This window comes from Camponotus floridanus, unplaced genomic scaffold, assembly GCF_003227725.1.
Source record: "Camponotus floridanus strain SB8 unplaced genomic scaffold, Cflo_v7.5 scaffold66, whole genome shotgun sequence".
Classification (NCBI taxonomy): domain Eukaryota; kingdom Metazoa; phylum Arthropoda; class Insecta; order Hymenoptera; family Formicidae; genus Camponotus; species Camponotus floridanus.
The window spans coordinates 625742-651691 of record NW_020229834.1 but is presented as its reverse complement, the minus strand read 5'-3'; the positions used below and the strand labels follow the sequence as shown (position 1 = coordinate 651691).

At 39.5% G+C, this 25950-nt stretch overlaps 1 protein-coding gene across 1 annotated transcript in view; it reads right to left on the bottom strand.

Moving 5' to 3' along the window:
- The window catches only part of LOC105250461, a 175215-nt gene extending 153008 nt beyond the window's left edge, over window positions 1-22207 (bottom strand). Inside the window, exon 1 of the mRNA XM_025413366.1 lies at window positions 20756-22207. Coding sequence (XP_025269151.1) covers window positions 20756-20999 — 244 coding nt within the window. The 5' untranslated portion in view covers window positions 21000-22207. The remainder of the gene's footprint in view (window positions 1-20755) is intronic.
- Window positions 22208-25950: the final 3743 nt, after the last annotated feature.

Sequence of the window (25950 nt, the reverse complement as noted above, 5' to 3'; positions counted from 1 at the left end):
AATATTAAGACAATATTAATTATGATCTAATATTGTAAGCGTATTAAATAATAAAATGCAACAAATATAATAAACCTCTCTTATATAATAGATATCGTAGTGGATTAATATCTGAATCAATCTGAACTATATATGACCGAGAGTAGCAACTTTCAAGTTGCGCCTCGATCGACCCTAATTTTATTAATTATCGTGGATCTACCCTGCCCCAGTTGCAGCGGACATTAACCCTCCGATGTCCTATTCAATTTGCGCCTTATCTAAAGTTTTACATAATAAACTTTAAAGTGACGGCTAAATTTTCATATCGCTCGTCGGGCGTAATTCGCTAAGTGCAGAACAAAGTAACAATTTCAACGTCTTTAAAATCATTTCGCGCGGTTCTCCGAGAGCGTTACATTTTTCTCGCCATTAAATTTCGTTTCATTTCGATTTCATTATTTTATCTTATATTTTAAAATTCATATATCTTGTCCGGGTTGGAAAATTTAAATAACGCAAATGATACGCATACGCACTTTTTACCGCGAGTATTTAAAATCGAAAGTACGGACATAAGTATTTATATATACAGAGAAAGGGGAAAATTGTCCACAGCGTGCACGGGGACACACATTAATTTCGCGGCGCATCGGATGGTCGACGTCGAAAGTTGGACCAAAGTTCGCGAGGACGCGGCGCATTGTTATCGGTGAATTTACGCTCCCGTATACCTACGTGCGGAGTACTTACGGCATACTATAAACCAACTCGACCACCGCGTAATGCCCACTTCGGGCTGTTAATACGCGAATAAAGGCGAGAGTTGGCGCTAGCCGACGTAGTCAAAGATATGCCGGCAATCAACATTCGAACAAGGATGAAAAGGGACTGACGAAGGGGAGGAGGACGGAGAGCGAGACTTGCATTTGGATGCATCAGTTACATAGATTCGCTCTTCCTGCTACTCGCGTTAAAATATCCCCCTTTTCATCTCCCTATTGGAATCGTGAGCGCGATGCGCGTCGAGGATACCGATGATGGTCTTTAAAAATGCGCCGCGAGATTTGCGATTCATGGAACGCGATCCTCCCCGCGGGATGTGTAACGAACGAAGCGCGGCGGTAGCGGGCGCAAATATCACACGCGCGTATGAAATTCTGGCGAGAGGGGTGAAACAAAAAAAAAAAGAAAGAAAAATACGCGCGTTAAATCGAGAAGCGCGAAGCCGATTCAATGCCCGATTGCCATCGGACGTATTGCGAGCGCGTTTGTTGGCGGCTTCGCGAGTAATTAGGACGAGCCCGTGATTGTTCGTGTTGGCTCGAATTCGCGCGAAATCGCGCGGAAATTTCACGAGCGAGAAGATGGCCCCCAGCGAAAACGACAAACAAATATTCCACTGTAACTTTGTTATGAGATAAATTGTGAGAGTGATTGAACGTGTGCATATGTGTGTGCGTGCGATTACATTATAATTAGACTATAACTAAAAGTACTGACATTGTATCTTCGTGGATGAAATATTACTCAAATATTTCAAATAAATCGCGGATCGACGTTGTTTTCCTGCATTCTCGCACAAACTATATGCCGTGGGGTAATTAAGGAGAATGTTGCCTTGCCGGAGATTTTATTGTACCCACGGGGTATTCTTCTTCTTGGGGATCTTCATTGTACTTTGATCTGACCGCGTGGATGGGGATAAGATAATGAAACGAAGCATTATTAACATTTTTGTGGCCCCCGAGGGATGCATCAATGTAGATATTTACGTACAGCGCGCTCCGTTTGAAAATTTATAAGAATACAAAGTTATGAAAGATACGTCGCATGATAAGGAGCAGCATCTTAAAGGCCGGTGACTCGTTTCCTTTGCTCTTTACGCAACTGCGTTTGACATGAATATTAATTAATCAATTAAATTTTATGTATCAGAGAGTTAGCTATGCCATAATTATTATTTTCGCGAGAAAAACCGACGGAAGTACATTGAAAAAATTGTATTCTCAACTTAAGAATATGCCACTTATCTTTAGAATATATACTAAATATAGCCTATTTTAGTATGTATTCTAAAGATAAGTGGCATATTCTTAAGTTGAGAATACACTTTTTTCAGTGTATTATTACAACTTTATTAAACTCGGCAATATAATCGATATTCCAGTGTAAATTATTAATATTATTAAGATTTATTAATATTAGATATTATTAATATTATTATTATTAATATTATTAGATATTATCATTAAGATTTGGCGCGGTATTTAGAGACCTATTTCAGTATCGTACAGAAAACTGCAGAAAAACAAGTACTAAAAAAAAAATACCTATATCATCGTATAACGCGTTCCCTATCGAGGCATCTAAACGACGTTGTAACGTGCGCAACGAGAAAAATCGCGCCGGTCAAAACCATGGGGATAAATAAATCCAGAGCGAGATGCGACGCGATCAATCGGCCGCGACGAAAAAGCGAAAATGGCGAAATTCGCTTGTGCGAACAGAGACACAGACGGTAAATTGCTCTCGTTTTATTCGCGCGTGGCGATAACTCATGCGTGCGCGAGCGAAAGTGAGACGCATCACGGACTGTTAATAAATAACCGCGTGCAAGATATTCGATGGATCGAATATCGTCATCATCATAGTCGTCGTCGCCGGATGGATAACGAGTTATCGAGTCCATTGTCCGGCGAAGATTATCACGGTGAGCGATGGGTCGATGAACGAGAAGGCAAACGCGCGAAACAATTCGACGCTCTCTCTCCTCCTCTCTCTCTCTCTCTCTCTCTCTCGAGCAGGCGGGAACGCGCGGAATTATTACCTCGTCGACACGGTTATAATTGTCATCGTTATCGTTATTGCGTCACGTAATCTAATTGCCGCGCGACGCAGCCGTCGGGCCCTTATCCCGTTTGACGATTAGCATCGCCGAATAACAATGCCATGTTCATCCATATGCGGCCACCGATCGGCGGATTCCGCGTATCGCGGGTAAATCTGTTGTCTCTAATTCGCGCGAATTAGATAGGTGTCGATTAGCGATATCACGATGGGCTATTTGTTACGAAGGATTTTATCGCGAGACTCGTTCCTTTCTTCATCGAATCGAGATACTCGGCTGGAAATGGACAGTGATCTTTTTTCGACACGTATGAAAAAGAACTTGATAATGTTTTGATAACATTTTGATTTAATAGCAGCGAGTCGCCTCGAGCGATCGTGAAACTATCGGCTGCGATATTGTAATCGATACTTTTGATGTAAAATACGGTTATAACTTTATTGCATAATTATGTATATCTGCAACAAAAGCGGAATTTCGCGAATAAATTTCGCGTTGCCAGCGCGTATCCGCGCGAAAAAGCACGCTACCGTAAAAATGGCCCTTGGCGAGCGCGAGAATGTTGGACGTGACGTTGTAATCGATATTTTACAACAGATAATAAATATGATTTATCACTCTTGAGACTTCTTAAAAAGACTTGAAATTAATTATTCTACTCTCAATGTTTTCATAAAACCGCGCAAGAAATTACGAATATTTCGCGAAAGAAGATAATAAATACATTTAATACGTACAAGTAGAAATCATCACAATATGGTCAGACAACCTGGAAAACTTGTAATTATACCTTATATAAATGTATCTACGACAAAAAAATACGTCGTATAATTGTATGAAACGTTACTTAATTATTCTGCGATTAAATTGTTGAAAATTGTTACGTTTTAATTCACACATGATTGAATAGCCAATTCAATATCTCTACCTGCAAGGCAATTGCAGAGCCGTGTGCAGTAAATTAAGCTAGAGATACATTGGCACGCAATGGGCTGTCAGCTATTCAATAACGTAATCACTGTTGAGCTGGGAAATTTAATTAGTGTAAAACAGCGATTCCCTCTTTTCACTAAAGTTTTTGCAGAATCATTCGTCTCGATATTCAAAGTTATTCATAATCGATCATCGTCTCTATTCTCTCATAAATTAATCGGACAAGAAAACGTTCTCGCTCTCGGATATTTGCTAAAAAAGTCGAAAGCATTTTTAATAATACTATCTTTGAGTAATTTATATTATAGTTTAAGTGTATAAGTATAGAGAGTTAATAGAAAATCTTAAAGCCGATATTCCGATATTATGCGAGAAAATGTTATCACGATTCTTCAAAGTGCGAATTATCTAGTTAAACCGATACGATGAATTATCGTTTCTGCTAAGCTGACGAAAGCTTCTATTTTGTTAAGAGTTAACGAATTATTGATAGCGACAAAGCCGCGTCCCGCAGTTTCATTCGTCGTTTTATTATCTTAGAACTGTCTTCGTAATATATGAGGTAATAATAGGGCTCCGCGAAGACACTATATCACTATTATTACTGGGTTACACGATCCAATTCCAGTGAAAGCGGTAGCGTCGCATTTTTATCTTATTTCCCCGGAAATATGTACGCGGTCTTACGCGAATGTCTCTTTAAGTGGCGTATTAAACAGAAAAATAGGGTATTCAAATTGAGAAATAAGATTGCTGTGTATAACGCATCGATCGGATACGTAATTCAATAACGCACTTCAATATCGCTTGTTATCGACGTCGGTTGAATCGTCTCTGTAATGATTCAAAATAGAAGGAAAACCGATCGTTGCTAATAATTATATTTTTCTTGCTTTCATAATCAAGATTGTATGCTACGTTGAATAAACGAATGAAATCAATAAGACTTGTTTCGCAAATAAATAAAATCTACTTACATTCAGCGCTAATTGTACTCCGTCCAGTGCAATGTATTATTGCGAAATGTTTTGCAAATCAGTCGTTTACATTTCAAATATGACATATTCATTTTTTAAATATATTTTTGCATTTGTACGTTACCTTTCCTCTCAATTAAATGAAAGGCGAAATTAATTTTTACACTCGTTTATCTCTCGTTGAAAAGTACGAAAAGAGTTATACCAATCGCAAAGCGAACGTACAACTTGGCGAAACGCTCATTAGAATGAAATTTAATTAGGCGCAACAGAGTTTCACGGCAAATATCGCGTCGCGCTGGAACATCCACGCGCGAACATCATCAAGAATTCCCGGGTGGTGTCGAGGAATCGTGCTCCGAGAACGTCGCAACAATAAATCCAGCATTTCGCCGGCGCATTTCCGCGGGTACGTCGGGGGCCGCTCGTTATCGCGCTCTATCACCATTGTTGCTGAACCGCACAACCTAATTACCGCGGAAGTGAGGCGTCATCCCTTATCTCGGGGCCGATTAACTTCGCAGACAGGGATGGAAGCGAGTCAGCAAATCGCACCCGGGACACACGGTTGACGATCTTTCGACGGCCATCGCGGTATCGTGGATGTCGAATACGTAGACACGTATGTATGCGCATTTTCATCATATCTCGAGAGGATTACGGGGAGACGCGACTGAAATGCATCATGCGATTTGTCGTGCCACGCGATCAATTATTCCGAGATACACTCGTATCGGGCGCAACGAGTATCATCGTCGCTTTAATGCAAGTCTAAATTTCTACGATGCGAGACGCGTTACTCCTTAACGAGTTTTCGGAGTCGAAGTTTTCTCTGCGAAAATTACACGTGGGACATCCGCCTGTAACTTTGCGAGCTACTCGCGACTTTTAATTTCCCATGTTGAATATCTTAGAATGAAGTTTCTCTAGAAACTAGGTTTGTTTTAAGTTAATAGACAAATGAGATTTTGATTAAAAACGTCAAGCCAAAACCTATTCGCGTAAGTTTCCACTTCTCCTGTGTGACGCGAGAGATTGGACGAATTCTTTTTCGCAACTATTCAGTCTATCGGGCAAGGGATAAATTTATTACAATTGACTTTCTCCCTCGCATTCTCCTCTCTCGCAATTATTTGAACGGTAACTCGGAACGCGATAGAGCCATTCTCATATTTTTCGGGATGATCAAGCAGTCGATAACTTTCGTCGAGGTCTTCCCACGAGCACGAGGCAGAAAGCATATGTTCCAATATCCCCGGTATAATTCCCAATAAACCAGACACCCCTCGCCCTTCCCATTCTTGGGAGATATGGTCCCTCTGGCCGACCCCCAATGAACGCGAAACCATAATTTCTTGCCTCGTCGCCTTTCCGCCGGAATAATGCTTCCCTTCCCGGGCCCCCCGAACCAGCCATTAATTCCGTGACGAATATCCTGGCAAAGACACGCACCCCAGTCTCTTCTGCGCCCCGTCACGTGACTCCTGGCCAAGTACTCCTCGATCCTTTGTACTCCGCGACGGTACAAGACCCACAGGCAACTTGCCGGATCCTGTCGAGTAAGGCACTTCGTGCGTCCATTACAGGAGTAAAATCATTTAATTTCGGCGCGTTTTCGACGTTAACATACGTTCACGAGGAGCGAGGTACCGGGATATTTTCCGCGTCGAAATTGCCAACGCAATTTTTCCGTGAAAAATCTGCGGCTGTAAATGGAAACGCGGCGCGCGCGTTGCAAAATAACATGTCTGACGCGGCAATTTGCATAACGTTTATGCAACGTCAATGTGTTTGCCCACTGTAATTGTCTACAATATTGTAATTACCCTCCTATGCATAGAATTTGTTTAATTAGTCTCTGCAATGCATACGGTAAAAGTCAATTATCCCGCGTATAATTTTATCATATATCGAACTTTTCGATAATAAAAAATATTTTTTAGTAAGTCTTTCCAATTAATCTTTTTCTGATTGTCAGTTTTTATTACGCTGAATATTTCGAAAATTTAATTCCAGATTTTCATTCGATTTCATTCAGATTTCATTCAGATTTCAATTCAAGAGCTTCGTTCTAAATAATTCCTATTTTAAAGTGCTACTATAAGTTTCGATGTTAAATAATCCTTTACTGGGAATCGTTCATTAAATTTTTACTATCTGCTATAGAAATATTTCATGTAAGAAAGATTCTAAGGGTTAAAGTTGAAAGCATAAAGTTTAAACGGAAGTTTGAATCTGGCAAAGAGCGCGTCGTCGGCTGAAAGCGTGCATATGTGTAGCCGCGAAGGCGAAGTTGCCGGTGAAGAAGCGGGATAGCGTGAAAGAGAGGAAACGGGAGATAAAACGGCGGCCGTGTTGCGACGACCACGAGAGACCGGCGGAAATGGTGATAAAGTGCGGGTAAATAATGTGTGTAGCGCCAAAAATGAAGAGAAATCGCGGTCGTATCCGCGCGGAAGATGAGAGAACAGTTTTCTCGCTCCGGCGTCACCTGGTTTTTGTATTTTAGCCGGAGAAGATAAGGATACAACACGGTGTTAGAGGTGCAAACGGAAAAAATAACGCGGCACGTTTTTCACGACGTTAAAAACATGGTTTTTCCCGTTTTTCCCGAAATCCTTCGGCCCCTTCGTATCCTTGTCCTCTTATTATCTTTCTTTTCTTTCGATTTACAAAATTAAATACAAAACCGTGCGTCATCTAATTTGAATACTAAAACGCCAAAGATTGATTTACATTTTGTTAAATGCGCGGTGTAATAAATTTTAGAGTATGGAATTTCTTGATAAAATTTTCTTCAATAATAATATAATATAAATTATATTTGAAATTGATTTGTATGGAGGGAAGAAATGTTCTTTCAGAAATTAATTTTTCGCAATCGGAAATTTTTTTCGGAAGACGCCTGGATACGTAACAAGCGTTCCATTTCTATTCTAGACATTTTCCAAAATGCGCGACTGCACGTTTCGATAAAAACGCACGACGTGGAGGAACGGCACATCGATACGCGATGTCGATACGCGATAAGATTTCCCGTATGTTCGGCCCGCGTCGTTCCTGAGACCCCCTTAACGTCATGCGATTTAGCCTGCATCAGAAAAACGAGAGCAGCAAGTGCCTTGTCGACCGGAAGACATTGATGACATTGTTATGCCTTGGTCTACATACACATCGTTGCGCGCCGCTGAAATTTATCGAACCGTAAAACATCCACGACATTCTCTCACAAAGGCGCGGTGGCATTGAAAAGTCGTTTGTATGTCTTTATCCGAAAACGGAAAAGCGCAAAGTAAACGTTTCTGAAAGCCTCTGTACACGCTCGCGTGCTCGCTGAATTTATGTGTATGTGTAGAACGGCTTCAATCCTGCCGCAGCCAAGGGCGTGTCCGAATACTGGAATTAAAAGCTTCGATAAACGCGAGAACGGTCGATTAATTCTCAAAAAAGAAGCGTGATCCAATTTTATTGTATAACAACTGAGTCGCCTTTTATTCGAAGGCACCTGTGACAAGACAAGGGAGGCCTTTATCGGAGAGAAAACACATCGTCAAAACTTCCCAACCTCCTTGGAGAAAAAAGAAATAACGCAATAATAATTAAAATAACATGATAATTAAGAAACGAGCGATAAGAGCTTAAAAAAATTAAAATGTTAAAACATCAGCAGAATTTCAAAAGTATCTCCCTTCTGCAAATCCGATTTCTGAAAATCCGATCGCTCGAATGTCGAGCTTACCGAGGAATTCGGGATATTTCCGCTCTTGGAGAATACGAGGAGGGAAGAGGAGGCAGAGAGGTGCGATCCCCAAGGGGTCAGGAACTTTGATTTCCGATCAATGCGCGTAGTTTAAGTATAATTGACAGAACTCGCCGACGAAACTAAAACGAAGGTATTCCCCGCGCGCGCGAGACCGCCGCTCACAAACGCGATCGATGAGCAGAAATAAAGTTTTTCTCCCGCGGGGGAGGCGGAGGAGCGCGCGCGGATACGCGAAGTGCAAAAACGCCCGAGGGGGTAGCGCAAGACCATGAAAATCTCCGGGAGGCGACGGCTCGCTCTCGCGTCTTCCGCCCCTCTTCTTCATCTTCCGCTTTATCGCCCTCGTATATGCGCCACACCGTAATTGACTTAGCCCGCGTGGAGAGGTGAAACTCGACCGGCTGCGCCGGCGAGAATTATGGGGCTTTCACATCGGCGGTGGTTATGTGGCGGAAAGGCGCCCTCCGCCCCCTCCTAACTTGCTCGGCTAGGATCATTGCGCAAATGAAATTATGGTTGTTCATCTACGCGCCCTCGGCTCCACTCGTTCGCACATTTCAGCGACACTACGTATCCTTCCTGTCTTCCCATCGTGTACCTTCACCGGATCGTCGTTGTCTCTCGATTTCTCTCTGTCTCTCTCTCTCTCTCTCTTCGTTCGAGATTTATTCGAGTCCCTGCACGGTTAAGAGTTTGGAGATGCGTTTTACAGTTGCAGCGATGTCTTTCGTGCAGTCGATTGTGCCTTGTAAGCTCTCGCGAGAGCTTACGCCAGCTCGTTTGCTTTGTGCGCGTCATATGATGCGCGATGTAAATAGAACGATAATGTGTCTGTCCTATGCGCAAACCGCTCGCTTTGTACCGAGTAATATAACTTTTCTACGTGCGACTATATTCTACTTTATTCAAGCACTTTCTCTGTTATTTAAAGTGGCTTTTTAAACGACATAAAAAATTAATGCCGTTTGCAGTAGAAATAGATGGTTTTTATGTAGCTTCCCTCAATCAATTTCTTTTGACAAATTGTTTCATTTACTTAGAGCGATTTTCCTTAATCAGGTCAAAGTAATTTTTGCAAACAAAGTTATGATCCATCCATTTTCATCAAGAGAAGCCTCTTAAATCGAAAATTCATAAATAAACCAGAGTACGAGGTACACATGAAATACCCTATTTCAAACTTTTAGAAGCGAATGACCCACTCTTTAACGCGTTCAACCACAGCGAGAGGGTTGTCGAACTATTCCGAGATCTAAAAGCAACGTATGTACGTTTTCCCTTCATCGCAGCGAGAGAGAAAGAGAGAGAGAGAGAGAGAGGGAGAGAGAGAGAGAGAGCTCGATTCCCTGGTGGATCGTGTGCCTTAAGAGTCCCGGGCGACGGAATCGCCCGGGCGAGTCGTATATCTGGAATAAAGGAAAAGGGGCAAAAGGAGAAAGAAAAAAATGTATCCGGGACACGGCATCCCGCATATATGATACGTCCCTTGTGATATTCCACTTTTATCGACCATTGTCGCTTGATCTCCATGTCATTTTGCATTTGCGAGGCTCTTTACTTATTTAAGGACTTAATATGCACGTTGATTGACAGACACTGTACTTATCATTTATTACGAATGATCTTCAGTATCCAGAGTCTAATATAAATATATTTTTACTGTCCTTTTTCATCCTTCTTTCTCCTTCCAATTTTACATAAAATGATCAAGTTTAAAACATTTGATAGAAAACAGAGAGAAAGAAACGCATCCCTCCCAAAGAGATTCTCTCTTTACGTGAATAAATTGTCGAAATGAATGAATTTATTTCCGGATGTTTTAAATCACGGAACAGTCGCTTTTGTTCGCTTTTGTTTTATTTTTGCGACATAAAAAAGATCTCATCTCGGACGACGCATCTTTATTTAGAGGCAATTCGTTACGATGCAGCGTGCGAAATAAATCTCTATTATCGGAAAACGACCACGTACCGTTTTTTTTTCAACATTCACGAGTCGCAATTAAAGGCGTCGGTCACTCTCGAATAATCGCTTGCGGTTGACTCTAATTTTTCTAACTTTAATCTGATCTTCGCTAACGCGAAGCTTTTTTATATTGACATGCTGAGATGCTCTAGAAATCGTCCAGATCGAACGTTCTTCTGCTAGTTATTCGGATTAGGATGAACCGTATCTTTGACTACTTGTTGAATCTACCTTCGAACATCGTCAGCCTATAAATATTGCTCAATGCATCTTTAGCGATCGATAAAGAAACATTATATTTTTCTTCTCGACCATAAATAATCAAAGATTATTTATCGATATTAATCGATTAATAAAGATAATAGTCTTAAAACAGAGCCATTATCGTTGCTGTTATTTTAATTAATAATAATAATAATTTAATATTCTAATTTATAGTCTACTGGAGAAATCTCTCTCTTTAAATTTACCGATAATTTAATATAATAGTTCTTAAAATAACTGCGTCTTAAGACACAACGAAGAATATAGAATTGCGCGCGTCTGGATTTGCTAATTAAAACTTCTCTTTGAAAAGTACAAGTTAGGGACAATTATAGAATAAAGGCAATTATTAACTTCAATGATCGCGGGTCTAATGAAATGTCATCTGATAAACTGTCTCTGATAAAAATATAAGAGATAATACGAACGAGAAAATTATTCTACTTTGCTGCAATGATTATATTTTCTCGCACAAGAACCACGAAATTCACTCAGTATTTACTGTTCTCCAAAAAAATTCTTATATTATATTAAATTAATTGCGTCGTGTAATATTTCTGATGAAAACATTTCTCTCCTAACTATCACACACCACATTCCATCTATGGAATCGTCGCGTAAAAATATCTCGTCTCGAGCAAACCCGAGCATTTTACGTACATTTTACTTTCGCCGGATGCGCCCTCGATATGAAGGCGTCAATCATTCACTCCTGGACACTTCCGAATCCCATCGAGGAATAAGTCGATGTTAAAAGCGTCGAAACGACACGAAACAATGAGAAATTCTCGAAATGGGAGAAGAGCCGGGGAACGAATTTGCATATATCACAGACCGCACGTGCGCTTTAAGGGTTTACATGTGTCGCGAGTTAAATTCATTTCGCACCTACAGTACGAGTAGAGAGAGAGAGAGAGAGAGAGGTACCGCTACTCTCTTCTTCCTCTTTCACCCCTGCAGCGTGCTTCTCGCTATGATCCATGTCAGTATTTAATCAGTATGTTATTCAATATTGGTCTGGGTTGACCTCGTATAAATATATATAGATGCGCACGCATGTGTGTATATGTGTGTGCGAGTCGAAGAGATGAATACCTGGCTGGCGATAAAGCCGTTGGTAAAAGAGCGGGGGCAAATGATGCCCTTCGTGCTACCTTTCGAGCAAAATTGCGCCCGTAGCGGCGAAACGCTGGCCAACGATGAGCTCGCAAATGGAGATTGCGTTTCGTGAGAGTTCCTCTTAGCGATCCTTAATAAATCTATTTAACAAGAGAAACAGATTTTAATTTTAACAGATCTTTGTTCTATATCAGTGGTATCTATGCGCCATTCGTATACGATGTGAAATATTGCTTTTTTTCTATTCCCATATCCTCTTTTTCAATCTTTTTAATTACATGCTAAACAGTAGATTTTTGATGTAACGCTTTCGCGTCATAATGTCAAGTGTCATTCGACAATTCCATATGCAAATGGCCGTTAACACATCGTCGACTACGACACGATTCTGGCTCATTTATACACACGGAGTGCTTTCGACAGAAGAACATTGCCTACCTATGAATGGAACGAAGGGAGCGACATGTCCCTTTCCCCCCCCCCCTTTCTTCTCCGCTACGCGATCCAATCCTAGGTTGAAGTATGCATAGACACATACACGTACACACACGAGCGTGTGAATTGCGGGGGACTTGGAGTAATTTCATGAGCGTATAAATAAATTCATAGCGAGATGGTCGGATAGGCGAGCGAGTACATGCACAAATATCATGAGTAGCGTGTTCCTGGATGCTATCTGCGGCACACAAGAGTGCCCAGGGGGTTTAACGTAAACAGGCACGCGCATACAGCCACACACACACAGACAGATACACATATACATAGATGCCACTTTGAATTCGCGGAACAATGGCCGATCGGCGTATATATCGCTGGCACCCGATCCGTATCCACTTTGCGTGACGAATATTAATGCCGTTTACATTGGACATTCATGACTCTTCGCGATCCGTTGTGCGCAATTAAAGCGGATAAGCCAATCGTGATTAATCGGTCTCGTAAATGCGACCCTCGCGTCGTATCGCGTACACATACAATTCGTCGCGCTCGCTGGTTTATTTTGCGCCTTGTTTAATCACGCCGGCACATTTCTACGGTGTTAACGATTTCCAGCTGGTTCTCAAATCGAATGGTTGCTCGCTAAATGGAAACAGCGTCGCCATTTGAAACTGTTATCGTATCTCATCTTACACCGATCATACTTTTTTTTCTTTAAAAAGTTAATCAGAAAATTTACCGGAGAAGTGATCGCGCAGACAATTAATTAGAACATTAACCAGATAACTTATGACAGAGATTAATCGTAAGATCGATTAGAAAATTGCCCAGGAAATTGGCCAGATAATTAACCAGGCAATGTAACTGAAAAAATTACAAGTTTGAGAAGAAAATAACTAGGAAATTAATTAGAAAATAATGATAAAGTTAACAAAAATTTGATCAGCGGATTAATCAAAGAGAGAATCAAGCAACAAATTAAAGTATAGACAAAAAACGATCGACAAAAAACGATCGCGACAAAATGGATTAATTATCCAAATCCCGGGCGTGTAATACTTGATGCGGAAAAGTCGCGGATTTAATTATATATATGTATCCCAATCAGATTCGAATTCCGTACTCGCTTCGCGCAGATCGGTGGTTAGTTTTTGCCGGTCGGTCTATCTAACATTTTTTGCGATCGGTGACATTTTAACGAGCCGCGGTCCGTTAGTTATCTGGTTCAATCAGCTAACGACGCCGCGAATAGAGCGAGAACCCGATCGCCGTAACTGTTAACGAACTCTTCCAGATGGCCGCAAGAAAATATCGCCCGGCCGTTAAAAAGCGATGGAAATTGCGTATCGACGTTTTCGATTTGCCGGGAACCACCATGGGTTATTCACGAATCGCAAATGATTCCGCGACTCGAGCGGAAAGATGCAGCAGGAAATATCAAGCAAGACAGACATTCGCACACGTAAGGATCGATAAGCTGATTAAGCGAAACTGGGTATAACAATTTACTACACCAATAATACGGAATTCTGGCTGCGTTAAGAGGCGCGCGATTGTATCGTATTCTCGTAGAAAGAGGAGGAGCATCCGCTTTCGCGGGGGATAAACTAAATTCCAATTTAATTGGCGCACGCGGCGCTATATATATATTCTATCTTATTAAAGCTGCAGCTATTATTAACGTGATATTTCGCGATATCGGTGCTACTATGTTTAACTCTGTAATTTTTAGAACTCTGGAAAGTTGCAAACACACACTTTTAAAATTTTGCAAATCGTGCTAAATCTTCAAATAAAATCGTAATATTAAACATATTCTTATTATAAAAAATCAATACTATTTGTGAAGTGGTTTTTTTAGCTACTATATGATTGTATTTTCCAAGGTATATAACTTATGCACATCTACTGTTTCGCTCGCGCCATAGTAAAATTCACTTTAAATTCACAGCAAGTAAGATCGCACACGTGCGCAAGGATTACGCATATAAAGATAAGTTAGTTATCGCGAAGTTCATTACACCCGCACCATAAACTGCCTCAATCGTAGTGCGCGTCTCGCAATATCCGGCGTCGTCGTCGCGGCGGAAATAATTTCGACGCGTCTAGTCCGTTTGCCTGTCGCTAAGAGACTGTTTAGACATGCTTGGAACTTGTAACATACACCGTGTCGCCGCACCTTGGTTGCGTCTTAATCTCCCCTGTAATCCTAGCGAGTCACTTTGTGCGACGCGCGAGGAGGCGGCCTGCCGTCTGAGCAAACTGCGATCGTACCACTCCGGCAACATGAACGTCGCGAAATTGTAAACACCCCCGTGCCACTGTCTCGTTCCCTGTTTGTAATATTAACGGCGACATATTGTAAGTCGCACGGACGTTTTCCGTTGCAGTTCCCTCGCGAATTTCTCCGATCCCAGTCAGCGGGAATAGACAATGTTTCGCATACATAAATGTATACCGTTCTATCCAATTATACTTGTGCTGCCTTGGCGAATACATTTTTCCATAAAAGTTGGATCTCCTATAATCTTTTAATCATTGTTTTAAACATTGTTCTTTTTCATATTTTTTCATTCTATAATAAATTTTCAAATCGATTCCGGACAAAGAATATTAAATAAATGTAAAATAAATGTTACGAGATTTCCAATTGTAAAATATATAAAAATATATTCTAATTTTGCATTCAAGTGCAGGTAATAGCACAATTTATCATTTATGCACATCGTGATTTTTTTATAATAAATATAACGAACGAATAGTGTCAGCGACTTTGCAACGAGGCATTGTTAAAATTTGAGATTGGCATAATAATTTTAATATTTAATAGAATATAATATTATAAAAGTTAATAAAATATATCGCTAATCTTTTTTGTGATTATATATGAAAAAAATAAAAATATAGCGACGCAAAAATAAATAAATAAAGTTTGCTGCACAAAATACATATAAAAAAGAAGCACGATTATTCATTAAGCAAATGTCCTTTAATCCACGTCATAAGCCAGCGCTATAAAAGTCTACAACTTTATTTGATTAGTCCAGCAGACAGAGTCATTCGCATCGTCATAAAAATTCTTATATCCCGAAGTAACTTTGTCAATAGTACGCGAAAATTTCGCGATCCATTTCGTAATGCACTTTACTTCGATGACGTATATATATCGTGATGAGATGTACATCGCATTACAAGGTGCTTTTTAATTTATAGTTTCGCGACGCCGACATATCTCGTGTGACGTCTCTCTGCAGGATAATAAATTTTCCATAAAAATACTTCACAGAAGCGCAGCCCATCGGGAAAGCCGCCGGACCACTCGCTTGATCGTATCGCGTTTCAACTCCGTGAACTCTGCACGCTATCGAGCATTATTGATACGCGTCCCCCGTACACCACCGAATGGCTCTTGACGTTATAGACTTTAGACACAGGAAACTCGATACGCGACCGCATCGCGTCGTCCGCCCAATTTTAGAGGCACCGCAGACGCTCTTCCCTATAATGCTATGGCAAGCCGTTTCCCTCTACGAAGCGTCCATGACGTGAGAAACGCGACAGAGAACTATAGTGAACATGCTATACACGAGTCTATCAGAAATTGAACTAATTAATTGCGTTTCTTGTAAATTTCTTCATTTTAATGTCGAAACATTAATTAATTATGTGTTAAAATCAAGTGTGTTTAAAATCGAGAAAAGTGACATCGATCAGGCTTTTGGAGCTGTTAGGTATATCAAGACAGCCCTAAAATAATAAAATTTAATTTTGATAATTTACTTTTCACGAACAAAACATCCGTGTTAAAATTCTTCACATCGAAATAAATCTTTCGAAAATTCTTCAAAATCTTCACATCGAAATCTTATAAATCTTCGAAAATTCTCAAATAAATCTTTCGAAAATTCTTCAAATTCTTCACATCGAAATAAATCTTTCGAAAATTCTTCAAAATCGAAATAAATCTTTCATTTGCACTTTTGCAATTTCTCCAATGCCTTATCGTGCACCGGAAAAAATTCTAGAAATCTTGACTATCCTTCTTGAAAATCTTCTTACTCTCAAAGAGCGGCGCAGACTTATCTCGTAATGTATGGATCGTGAATGAAAATTGATAAAACGTCCACGTATAATTCTAGCTGCGGAAGCGCCGACGAGAATCACAGATCGCTTCTCGTACGCGGGATAAGAAAGTGTACCCGTGGCGTTACGTGACTCCCGTACAGATAACAGATAGCTCCATACACGCTCCCGTGAAAATCTTGCAGCGCGCTTCCTCTCGCAGTTTCCGTATTCGGCTTCCCGTAACCACTTTCGCCTAAAGCTCCACTCAGACGCGACGCGGTGTTAATTTTAATGATATGCCTGAGTTTGGCGGCTCGTGAAAGCCGCTCCGAATACGCGTTTATACGCCGGTAATTCGCGAGTCTTCCCGTAGATCATATTTCTATAAGGATGATGCGTAGGAGGCCCGATTCGTACGGAGGATAATCACGTAGCGCGCATCGTACATAAAATTATGAGACAATATAATGTAATATAATACTATATAATAGATGAAGGTTAATCGAGTAAGTTCATGATAATTCTTCAATGAAATATTTTAATAATAATTATTAATAATAATATTAATTATATACATTCATTTCCTGAATCTTTCTACTCTATTTCTGTCAGAAATCGCGATAACGACAAACGTATATAGAACATAGAAATATATCAATTTTCCCTAATTTATAATAACAGTAATATAAAATAATATTGCACATATATAAATTATATTTATATGCTATTTATGTATATATATATATATATATATATATATATATATATATATTTGTGTATTAAAGAATATTATATTGCAATTAAACACAACATAATATTAGTTGTGACATAATATCATTTATATATTTCGTAATGGATTTTATTTTATAGAGTAGAATTACCATAAATTTGATTGCTACTGATCTTTGTTTTACAGTGACAATTTGCACGGTCCATATTACGGCTCAACGATGCGTGTGCTTGCCACATTTCAAACGCGATAACTAGTTATAACCGGCCGACAAACTTTATACAAATATCCGACTTGACGCAATGTATCGCTAATCCATTGACGAGTCATAATTTCATCTAAACTACGGTCACTGCGTAAAGCTTTACTAATATTCTCGATACATTTTAATTATTATTACATCGTGCTGAATTTTGATAAATTATTCGCAAAATTCATGAAAATTTAATGAAATAAATTTAAAGCCTTCAAATATTTTTAAAATATTATAAAATATTAAATATTAAATAAATAAAATATTATAAAATATTAAATAAATTATTAGATTATTAGATTTCATTATTAAATCAGAAGATTAAAATTTTATTATCATTTAAATGTATTTTGTATAAAAAAAGTAAATTTATTTAATTTCCACACTTTTTTTCTTTCATGTATCTAAGATAAATATAAATTTTTATTAAAATATAAATTTACGGCGCGGAAAATTTATTACACTCTTTTTATTACGTAACTACCTATTACGTAAGATAAATCGAAAATATTGTTATTATAAATATAGAAACGCTAAGTGATATTACTTTTCACGGAATAAAAACATAAACTTCATTTCAACTTCATTTATACGTAAATATTTATCCAATGAGGAGTTTTTCACTCAGTTAGTTACATTGCACTTTTAGATACGATGTTTAATCAGCGTTTTCGAGCGACATTGTATGCAAAGAGATGGTCGTCCTCTTGCCAACGACAATCGGAGAATTTCGCGTGCCACGAACGATCGTTGCCTTTGATCGACCATGCGACGTTTTTTTAATCGCGTTAAACGTACCATCGTTGTCCTCAATCATCCAGCTTCCACTTGTCAGTCTTCCCCTCTCCCATTTACCCTCATCTGTCCGCTGTACACTTTCCGTTCATCGAATACATACACACGCGGGTCTAACCTTCTCGAGTCCCTCTTCTCAGCGCACGCGACGTCCGTTGTTTAATTAAAATCAGATCAAAATGACGCGAAGCCCGAGCGACGGCGTTTCAACAGCGACGACTTTCAATTAATTCAATGTCGGTCTCGTCGGACGATACGCCGATACGATGACGATCGACGTCGACGTGATTCGACGTTCCATGAACCAAAGAACTAGTAAAGCTCCCTCTTCGTCTCGTTCGAAAGTCTTGCGGCACGTTATCAGAGTGCGTGTAAAGCAGAGATGAATATTCCTCTCGCGCAATGTAGGTTTCAATCAAATACAGCAAAGTAATAATAACGTGTATAAAATAAAATTGCGCTTTTTTCAATATAACAGAGAATTTTGAGGTATGAAGAAAATTTTTCTAGTTTTTGATATGTATGAATTGACAAACATATCACGCACATATCCTGATAATTTTCAATATACCCCCATTCCTCGACATTTTTTATTTAAAATGGATTTTGCATGTGAAACTTTTAGTTTAATATCATACCGCTTCTGAAATTTACACAATTCATGTTCACTGTGAAATAAAAATGGAAGGAGTGATAATGGTCGTACCGAATTTTCACTATCATTTCCATTATTTTCAACATAATCTCTAGGCAGAATGTTAAATAATTGTATAATAATTATTAATGTGATTTTAGATAAGAAAATAATAATTATAGATATATAACCGGTGACTTCTGAATTTCGATGAAGTCAATAAATCGTTTATGATATCGCAAGTGTGCATATTATATAAGTATGCAAGTATTAAGCTATGTCTATGTTGATTAGATAACTATATTGTTCTTTGCTTTACATAATGCAACTACTCGAGATGAGCACACAAGGAGAGTTTGCCTACGATATTGCAGGAAATTTACATTAACATCTTTTAGTTCCTCATACACACACAATGTATGATCATAACGCATCTCCTAGAACAGTATTAATCGAAGCGCATTCAAACGATATTGTGATTTTATTATCGACTGTGTGCACTCGTTCTTCGACGTGTGTTCGTATTAATAAAATTAAAAAAGAAAGAAAAGCTTCACCTCGTTCGTGTCAATATTAATGAAAAATATTTATCAAAGAATTCGAACGGAAAGGAAAATATAGAAAGTATTCTCTCTATATTTTGAAATTATGTCAATCATCTCGCATCATCTGGAATTGCGACAATTGCTGCAATTTTACGAATATATGCGCAAGAGATAGAATATTACGACCGCGGTTATTCCCACCAGTCATCGCATCACGATTGCCCGAAGCTCGTCCCTCTGATGTCAACGCAGTTCAAGTATGAGAGGCGAAAATAGCTCGCTAGTTAGCTTCGGAGATGAGATCCGGGGAACCGATCGGGTCGCGTAACGTCGCTTAGTATGCGTCTCCGTCTCTCGCCATTACTCGGACGATCTCTTAAATCCCGTACGCAGTTACGGCGGTCGGGCATCTCGAATACGAAATCGACCGGATCGCGTACACCCGGGATATCCGTCGCTCCTTTTTCACGCAGTTCGATAATCAGAAAAATTGGAAGCCGATTTTTCGTAGAGCGAGAACCGAATCCCTAAAACGAACCCCCTCCACGAACTGTTCGGAGCAGCTCTTCGATCCGCGACGAAATATTTCGCGGATCAAACTTGGAGAATTCATCAATGGACACGTTCCTCTCGACTGGAATAACGACCAAAGTTTGGAAAGTCGAAGACTCGATATTGGGTTAGGAGGGATCGGTAGAATTTAGAAGATAAAAGACAGCTTTGTGAACGCATACATACAATGACTATAGATAGCTTCATTTTGTTTCGCGTCAAAATTGGGGGTCGCGATCTTTTATATCTCGAATTAATTTCCAAGAAAATAATATTTTATCAAAATAGAAAAATTTTACGTCCTTGTGAACGCATACATACAATGACTATAGATAGCTTCATTTTGTTTCGCGTCAAAATTGGGGGGGGCGCGATCTTTTATATCTCGAATTAATTTCAAAGAAAATAATATTTTATCAAAATAGCAAAAATTTTACGTGCATAACGAAAAGTATGACGATTCTGTCTAAAATTAAAGGAATACGTTTATATATATTTTCATTTTAATGGCAAATCTTTTTTCGATAATCTGTTATATGTATCTTTCGTCAATGTTTATTATTATATTAATGTTATCCACAATACAAATCGTAAGATCTTAGCTTCTTTCACCGCGGATAAGAAACGATCTTTCGAATTAGACGTGGAAATCTCAAATCCTAATATTAAAATACCTTATTTACATTTCGAACTTGGTGGAAACGGCGTGTCAGAACCCGAGGCTATTTATCAATCATACCGCTGTTCCCTTCCAGCCATCCCACCCGTTGGATTCCAACTGAGAAAATAAACGCGCGCGCGCATACACATACATACCCACACGAATCGTAACCCGAAAGATTTATGAATGTCCTTTCGATCGAAGCACTCATTCAGAAGAGAAAACACTCACCCTTGCTGGATATCGCTGCCGCGCCGACAAATTGTATGGCCAGGACAGCGCCAACCAGAAGGAACTTGCCAGAACCACCGCTTTTCGCCGCAACCGATCCACTTTCGACACTAAATGATTCCTTTGACACCCGACGACCGCCGGCCCTCGTCCCCGTCCGAGGGTTGCACCTTCGCGACCCTCGGCCGTCGTCGGAAACCCCGCAATCCGATCGAAGCATCGACGTCGTTCTCATCACAGCCATAATTGCGACTGCTTTTAAAATCCTTCCTTCCGATTAGGATGTTCCGAGGAGACAATGTCACTGCACAATGTCACTCCGAATCACTCGGAAATCAACAATGCGACGAAGAAATCCGGCACACGACACTTCGGAGCAATCGGCTGAATCGTCATAGACACGATCATCGGCACAGTTACACGGATCGGATGAATCGCATATACACCTGCGGCTCACACTGAAAGGATGCGCGACACCTCCGATTCATAGACTGCGCCCGACACAATAGACAGTACAGAGAATAGACGGGCAAGTCTTCCAAACCGATTCCGACGGTCAGGGATGACAGGTCGTACGCCGTCAAAACGGAACGGTTCAAATTCAACTTTTACACTCGAAAATCCCCGCGTATACCTGGCGCGCTTTCGCAAGCCCACCTGGAACTAATCGCGCCGGGCGTCTCCGGAGGGTAGGTCCTCCCCCATAACGACAGGTCTCGCCTTGACGCGCGGTCGAACAGGGTGCGACGTGCAGAAAGGCAAAGATAAAGTGAGAAAAAGAAAAAACCCGGAAAAAAACCCGTCTTTCCTCGCGGATCTCACTGATCCCGAAAAAACGCTTCCAGTTTCGGGACTTCGGCGAACGCGACTGCACGCGTCGCTGTTTTCCTGCGCGATGGAGAGGCACGGCAGGAAAGGGGGGAAGGATCAGCGTTAGAGGGGGAGGGAAAAGTCACTCACGCGCGTGGGCGGATCCCACCGTGAATTCTCGAGAAGGTTGATAAGGACTGCGCGACGGTGGCTGGAACGACGGTTGAAAAACGGTTAAACGAGAGAGGAGTGACAATTTCCCAAGCAAGATAAATAGGGAGAAAAAGCGAGAGAAAGAAAGAGAGTTTGAGAATGTATACTGAATTTTGGAAATACGACCGAAGCGTGTCGAATCCCCCAACGCAACGTGCTGCCGCGTCGAGACGCCCGGCGCTACTGAGGTGAAGGAGAAAGCCCGTTCGGGGGTTGCTGCCGTTATGCGAGGTCGGGTGGTAGATGGGAGGTGGGGGAAGAACCAGCGTAGAGGGGTGATGGTAGCGCGGCGCGCCTCGTCGGATATTCTCGTCTCTCTCCGGGATTCTGCTCTCTCTTTCTCTATTTTCTTCTCTTTCTCTTTTCCTCTCTTTCTCTTTTTCACACTCCTCTGCCCGTTTTTCCGCGCTTTCCTCTTTGTTATATATATGAATATGTATACTCGTATGTGGATATGTATGTATGTATGCACACACACACACACACACACACACACACACACACACACACACATATATATATATATATATATATATATATTTTTTTTTTTTTTAATTTTTTTCTCAAGTTTAATCTTATTTTATTCCACGTAAAATTATTTACACTATTCGTGATTTGCTTCGGTTCTTGTGTCCTTCGTTATTTATTTGTTGCTCGCTATTTTCTTCCCTCTGTTATGTGCCTGTTATCGTTCGTATTGTTCTCTGCTTATTGCTCCTAAGGAATTTGATTCCGGGATAGTTAGCGAACTTTTTGCTTCTCTATTTTATTCCCGCTTACGAATCGAAGCACGATACAAAAAACAACGCGTTGCACCTGTTTAGAAAAAAATTTTCCTATCGTGTAACGTATAACACGCTTTGGAAACTAACAATTTGATTAGTAGCGGATTAACGAATCGAGCGATGGAAACGCTTTGAATTTGGGAACAAAGCTACATAAAATTCGCCAGAATGCGTGGCATTTGCGCGCATATAAGCCCCTTGGTTTTTTACTGGTTATTATTTATGCATGGAATTCTTGGATAAAAACCAGCTTACATAAACAAAATTAATACGCGACAATGTTAGTCGCATTATCAAGCTAATTACCGAGTAATTCATTGGTCACGATTATCACATCGGCCTTTTATCGTGATTGACAATCCTTTTTTTTCCCTTTCGCTATACGCGATGTATCGTGTAACAATGTCGATTATTAATGATATTTTTAATATGATATTTTTAATTAATGATATTTGAATTAATAAATTCAATAGAAATGTTAATTAAATATATGACAGATACAAAAAACGAGAAATGAGACGACGCGTGATTCATGACAGATTCGATAATTGTTGATGGTCGTTCGAGAGAGCGCGACGCCCACGCACTTGCGTAATTTTTACTGATATCCGTGATAACGATATCAATCGACGAAAACGCGACGAGGAAGTGATCAGAGCGCGATCGAAATCCGATTATCGGCATCCGATCAATCGACAATCACGTCTGGCTACGAACGTTCACGCCATGTATACACTACACATGTTGACATGAGTCGGACGGATAGTAGATAGATCACTAATTTCGCTTCGTGATTCGCGTCTCGAGTTCGAGCATGAATAAACAACGTTCGTATGCGCGATTATGAGTTAAACGTCTCGTAATAAGCTAAATTAATCGCAAGTGTAAAATGTGACGTATATTTTAAGTAAACTGAACAAACTATTTATTCTTAGAACATATTTATATTTCATATTTTTCGTATATCAATAATTTATAAAAAAAAATTTGAAACATTGATTATATCAATCCGATATTATATATATATCTAATATGTATGATATATTTTTTTCTATACATGAAATAAAAATATATATCAAATAAAAAAATTCCTAAAAATTTGATACGAATTTATTTTTTAATTATGTAAATATTTAGAGTTACTGAATGTTTGTCACTTATTAATGAATATTTTTATCAATAACAGTGACAAAGTGAGAGGACTATATTTGATTGTCAAGCTTCAATTTTTTTTTGTTTTTTAGTATTTTACATTTTTAGACAGTAGGAGAAAGATTATTGACGAATCAAGAAAGTAAAGATTAATTAACATACAGCAAATATATTTGTCGGTTCTGAATATTACCAAGTAAACAAGACGAGTTCTCTAACGATTCTCCCTGGAGAAGAAAACATTGAAAATGATTCCCATGTCGTTTGTTACCGTTTCAAATATTAAAGCGTCCAATTAGTCCAATGTTAACGCAAACTTGCGAAACCGCCGTCTACTCGGCCAGTGCATTAAGCTTTGTCCGCGTGTTACAAGCATTGTGGTCGCAAGCGCAGAACTGAAAGAACAGAACGAACGGTGACAGCGCATATACATTCTGTATCAGAAATTTCATTCTAATTTCCATAAATTAAACGAAGGAAATTTAAAGCTTGAAGAAAATAATGATTTCATTGTTGAATTAATAATAATTTTTTTAGTTCTAAAACATAATCTTTTATATTCTGTAATTAAAATTTTAGGATTTTACAGGGCTTCTTCTTTGATTTTTCAGAACTTTTCTTCTATTTAAAAGTTTTATTCAAATATTTTTAAAAATTTCAACATATCTAGTGAAGTAAAAAGAAATATTATTATGTGGAATATTTAAGAGGCCAAGGTTCGATAATAAAGAAATACCGTGAGACTTTTGAGATACTTTATATTCCGGGATATACGTAGGACGACATCCGATCTCACGGAAAATCAAAACTCGGGGACGTGTATGCTTTACCAGAGGTTAATGCGCGTTGTCTGTTTCCACCATGCCGCGGGAAACGTTAATTCACGCCGTCGTACCTGTCCTAGAGATGCCCTGCCGCGGCAGTCTCCGCGGAGCATAGAAAAGAGGAATGAAATACATTATATGAGAGAAACTACGGCCGTAGATTGGAACGGACGACGAATATCGTGGGCGGAAAAGCTTGCAGCTGTACACAAACACGCGCATGCACACAGCTTTCATCCAATTGCATCGAAAAATATAACATTCTCCACTTTGTAACGAATTTTTTTTAATGTATTACGGCAAAACGTTCTTTCGGAGACAGATTAATAGGCGTCGGACAGATTAATAGGTGTTGGACAGATTAATAGGTGTTGGACGATATTTAGTACTTGTATATATAAAATACCTATGAAATGATATTTTCGTAAATATTTTGTCCGTTTCTACTCGAACATCTTTATTCATTATGTCTTACTATTCGTCTGTCTTCACTGTCCATACTTGAGCTTGTCGCGAGAGAAAAAAAATTTAATTGAGGCATCAATTTTATCTCAGAGAATTTATGGTTAAATGAAATAACGAGAAATCTTGAGCATCTTGTATAATACATTACATCGCAAGAAAGTTCGGTGTTAAGTGCTTCCCTTGAATCTTGAATGTAATAAAATATCAACGGTTTCGAAAGTCAAGAAAATGGAGCGTAACGGTGATAAACTTTCCTTCTATTTTTTTTAACAATGATGAGCACATGACAAAAAAACGCAGGTATTTCTTCTTTTTCGCGAAAGTGAAAAAGTGAAAGAAAATGCGCGCGTGAGATTTTTATACAACGCGTAAACTCGATACGCAATGTGCATCACGACGTGCTGGAAGTTCAAGAGTTACACGTCGTTGCACTCCGATTCGCATAGACATAATCAACTGTCGAGGCGAGAAAAACGTGCAATATAACTTTGCGGAGGGGGCGACGATCGATTCTGAATAACTTAAGGATCTTGCAGGAATCCTTTATAAGGGAAGAAAGGAGAGAACGCGCGCTGTTGAAGTTTTGTCTGCAACTTCAAAAGACTTCGCACCAACGCCAATCGAGCGCAAAGTGAACTTCATGAACGCTACTTTCTCGCGCTTATCGTTGCGAGAATCACTTCTCTCCTTTTACTCGAATATAATGGAATTTTCGCGGGAAAATAATTCAAAATTTTCAGCGGAAACGAAACGTTCCCAACGTTTTAATCAAGATTTTTGATTCAAAATACGTTTAAATCGCGAATTTGGATTATACAACGCTATTAAGCTTTTCATAATATATTCACATGTCTAACATTAATTATAAAATCGCGCATTTAATTGTCTACGTCCGGTTTTATCGTTAATTTAATTTAATCGTTTAATACGATCACGTGCACGCGTG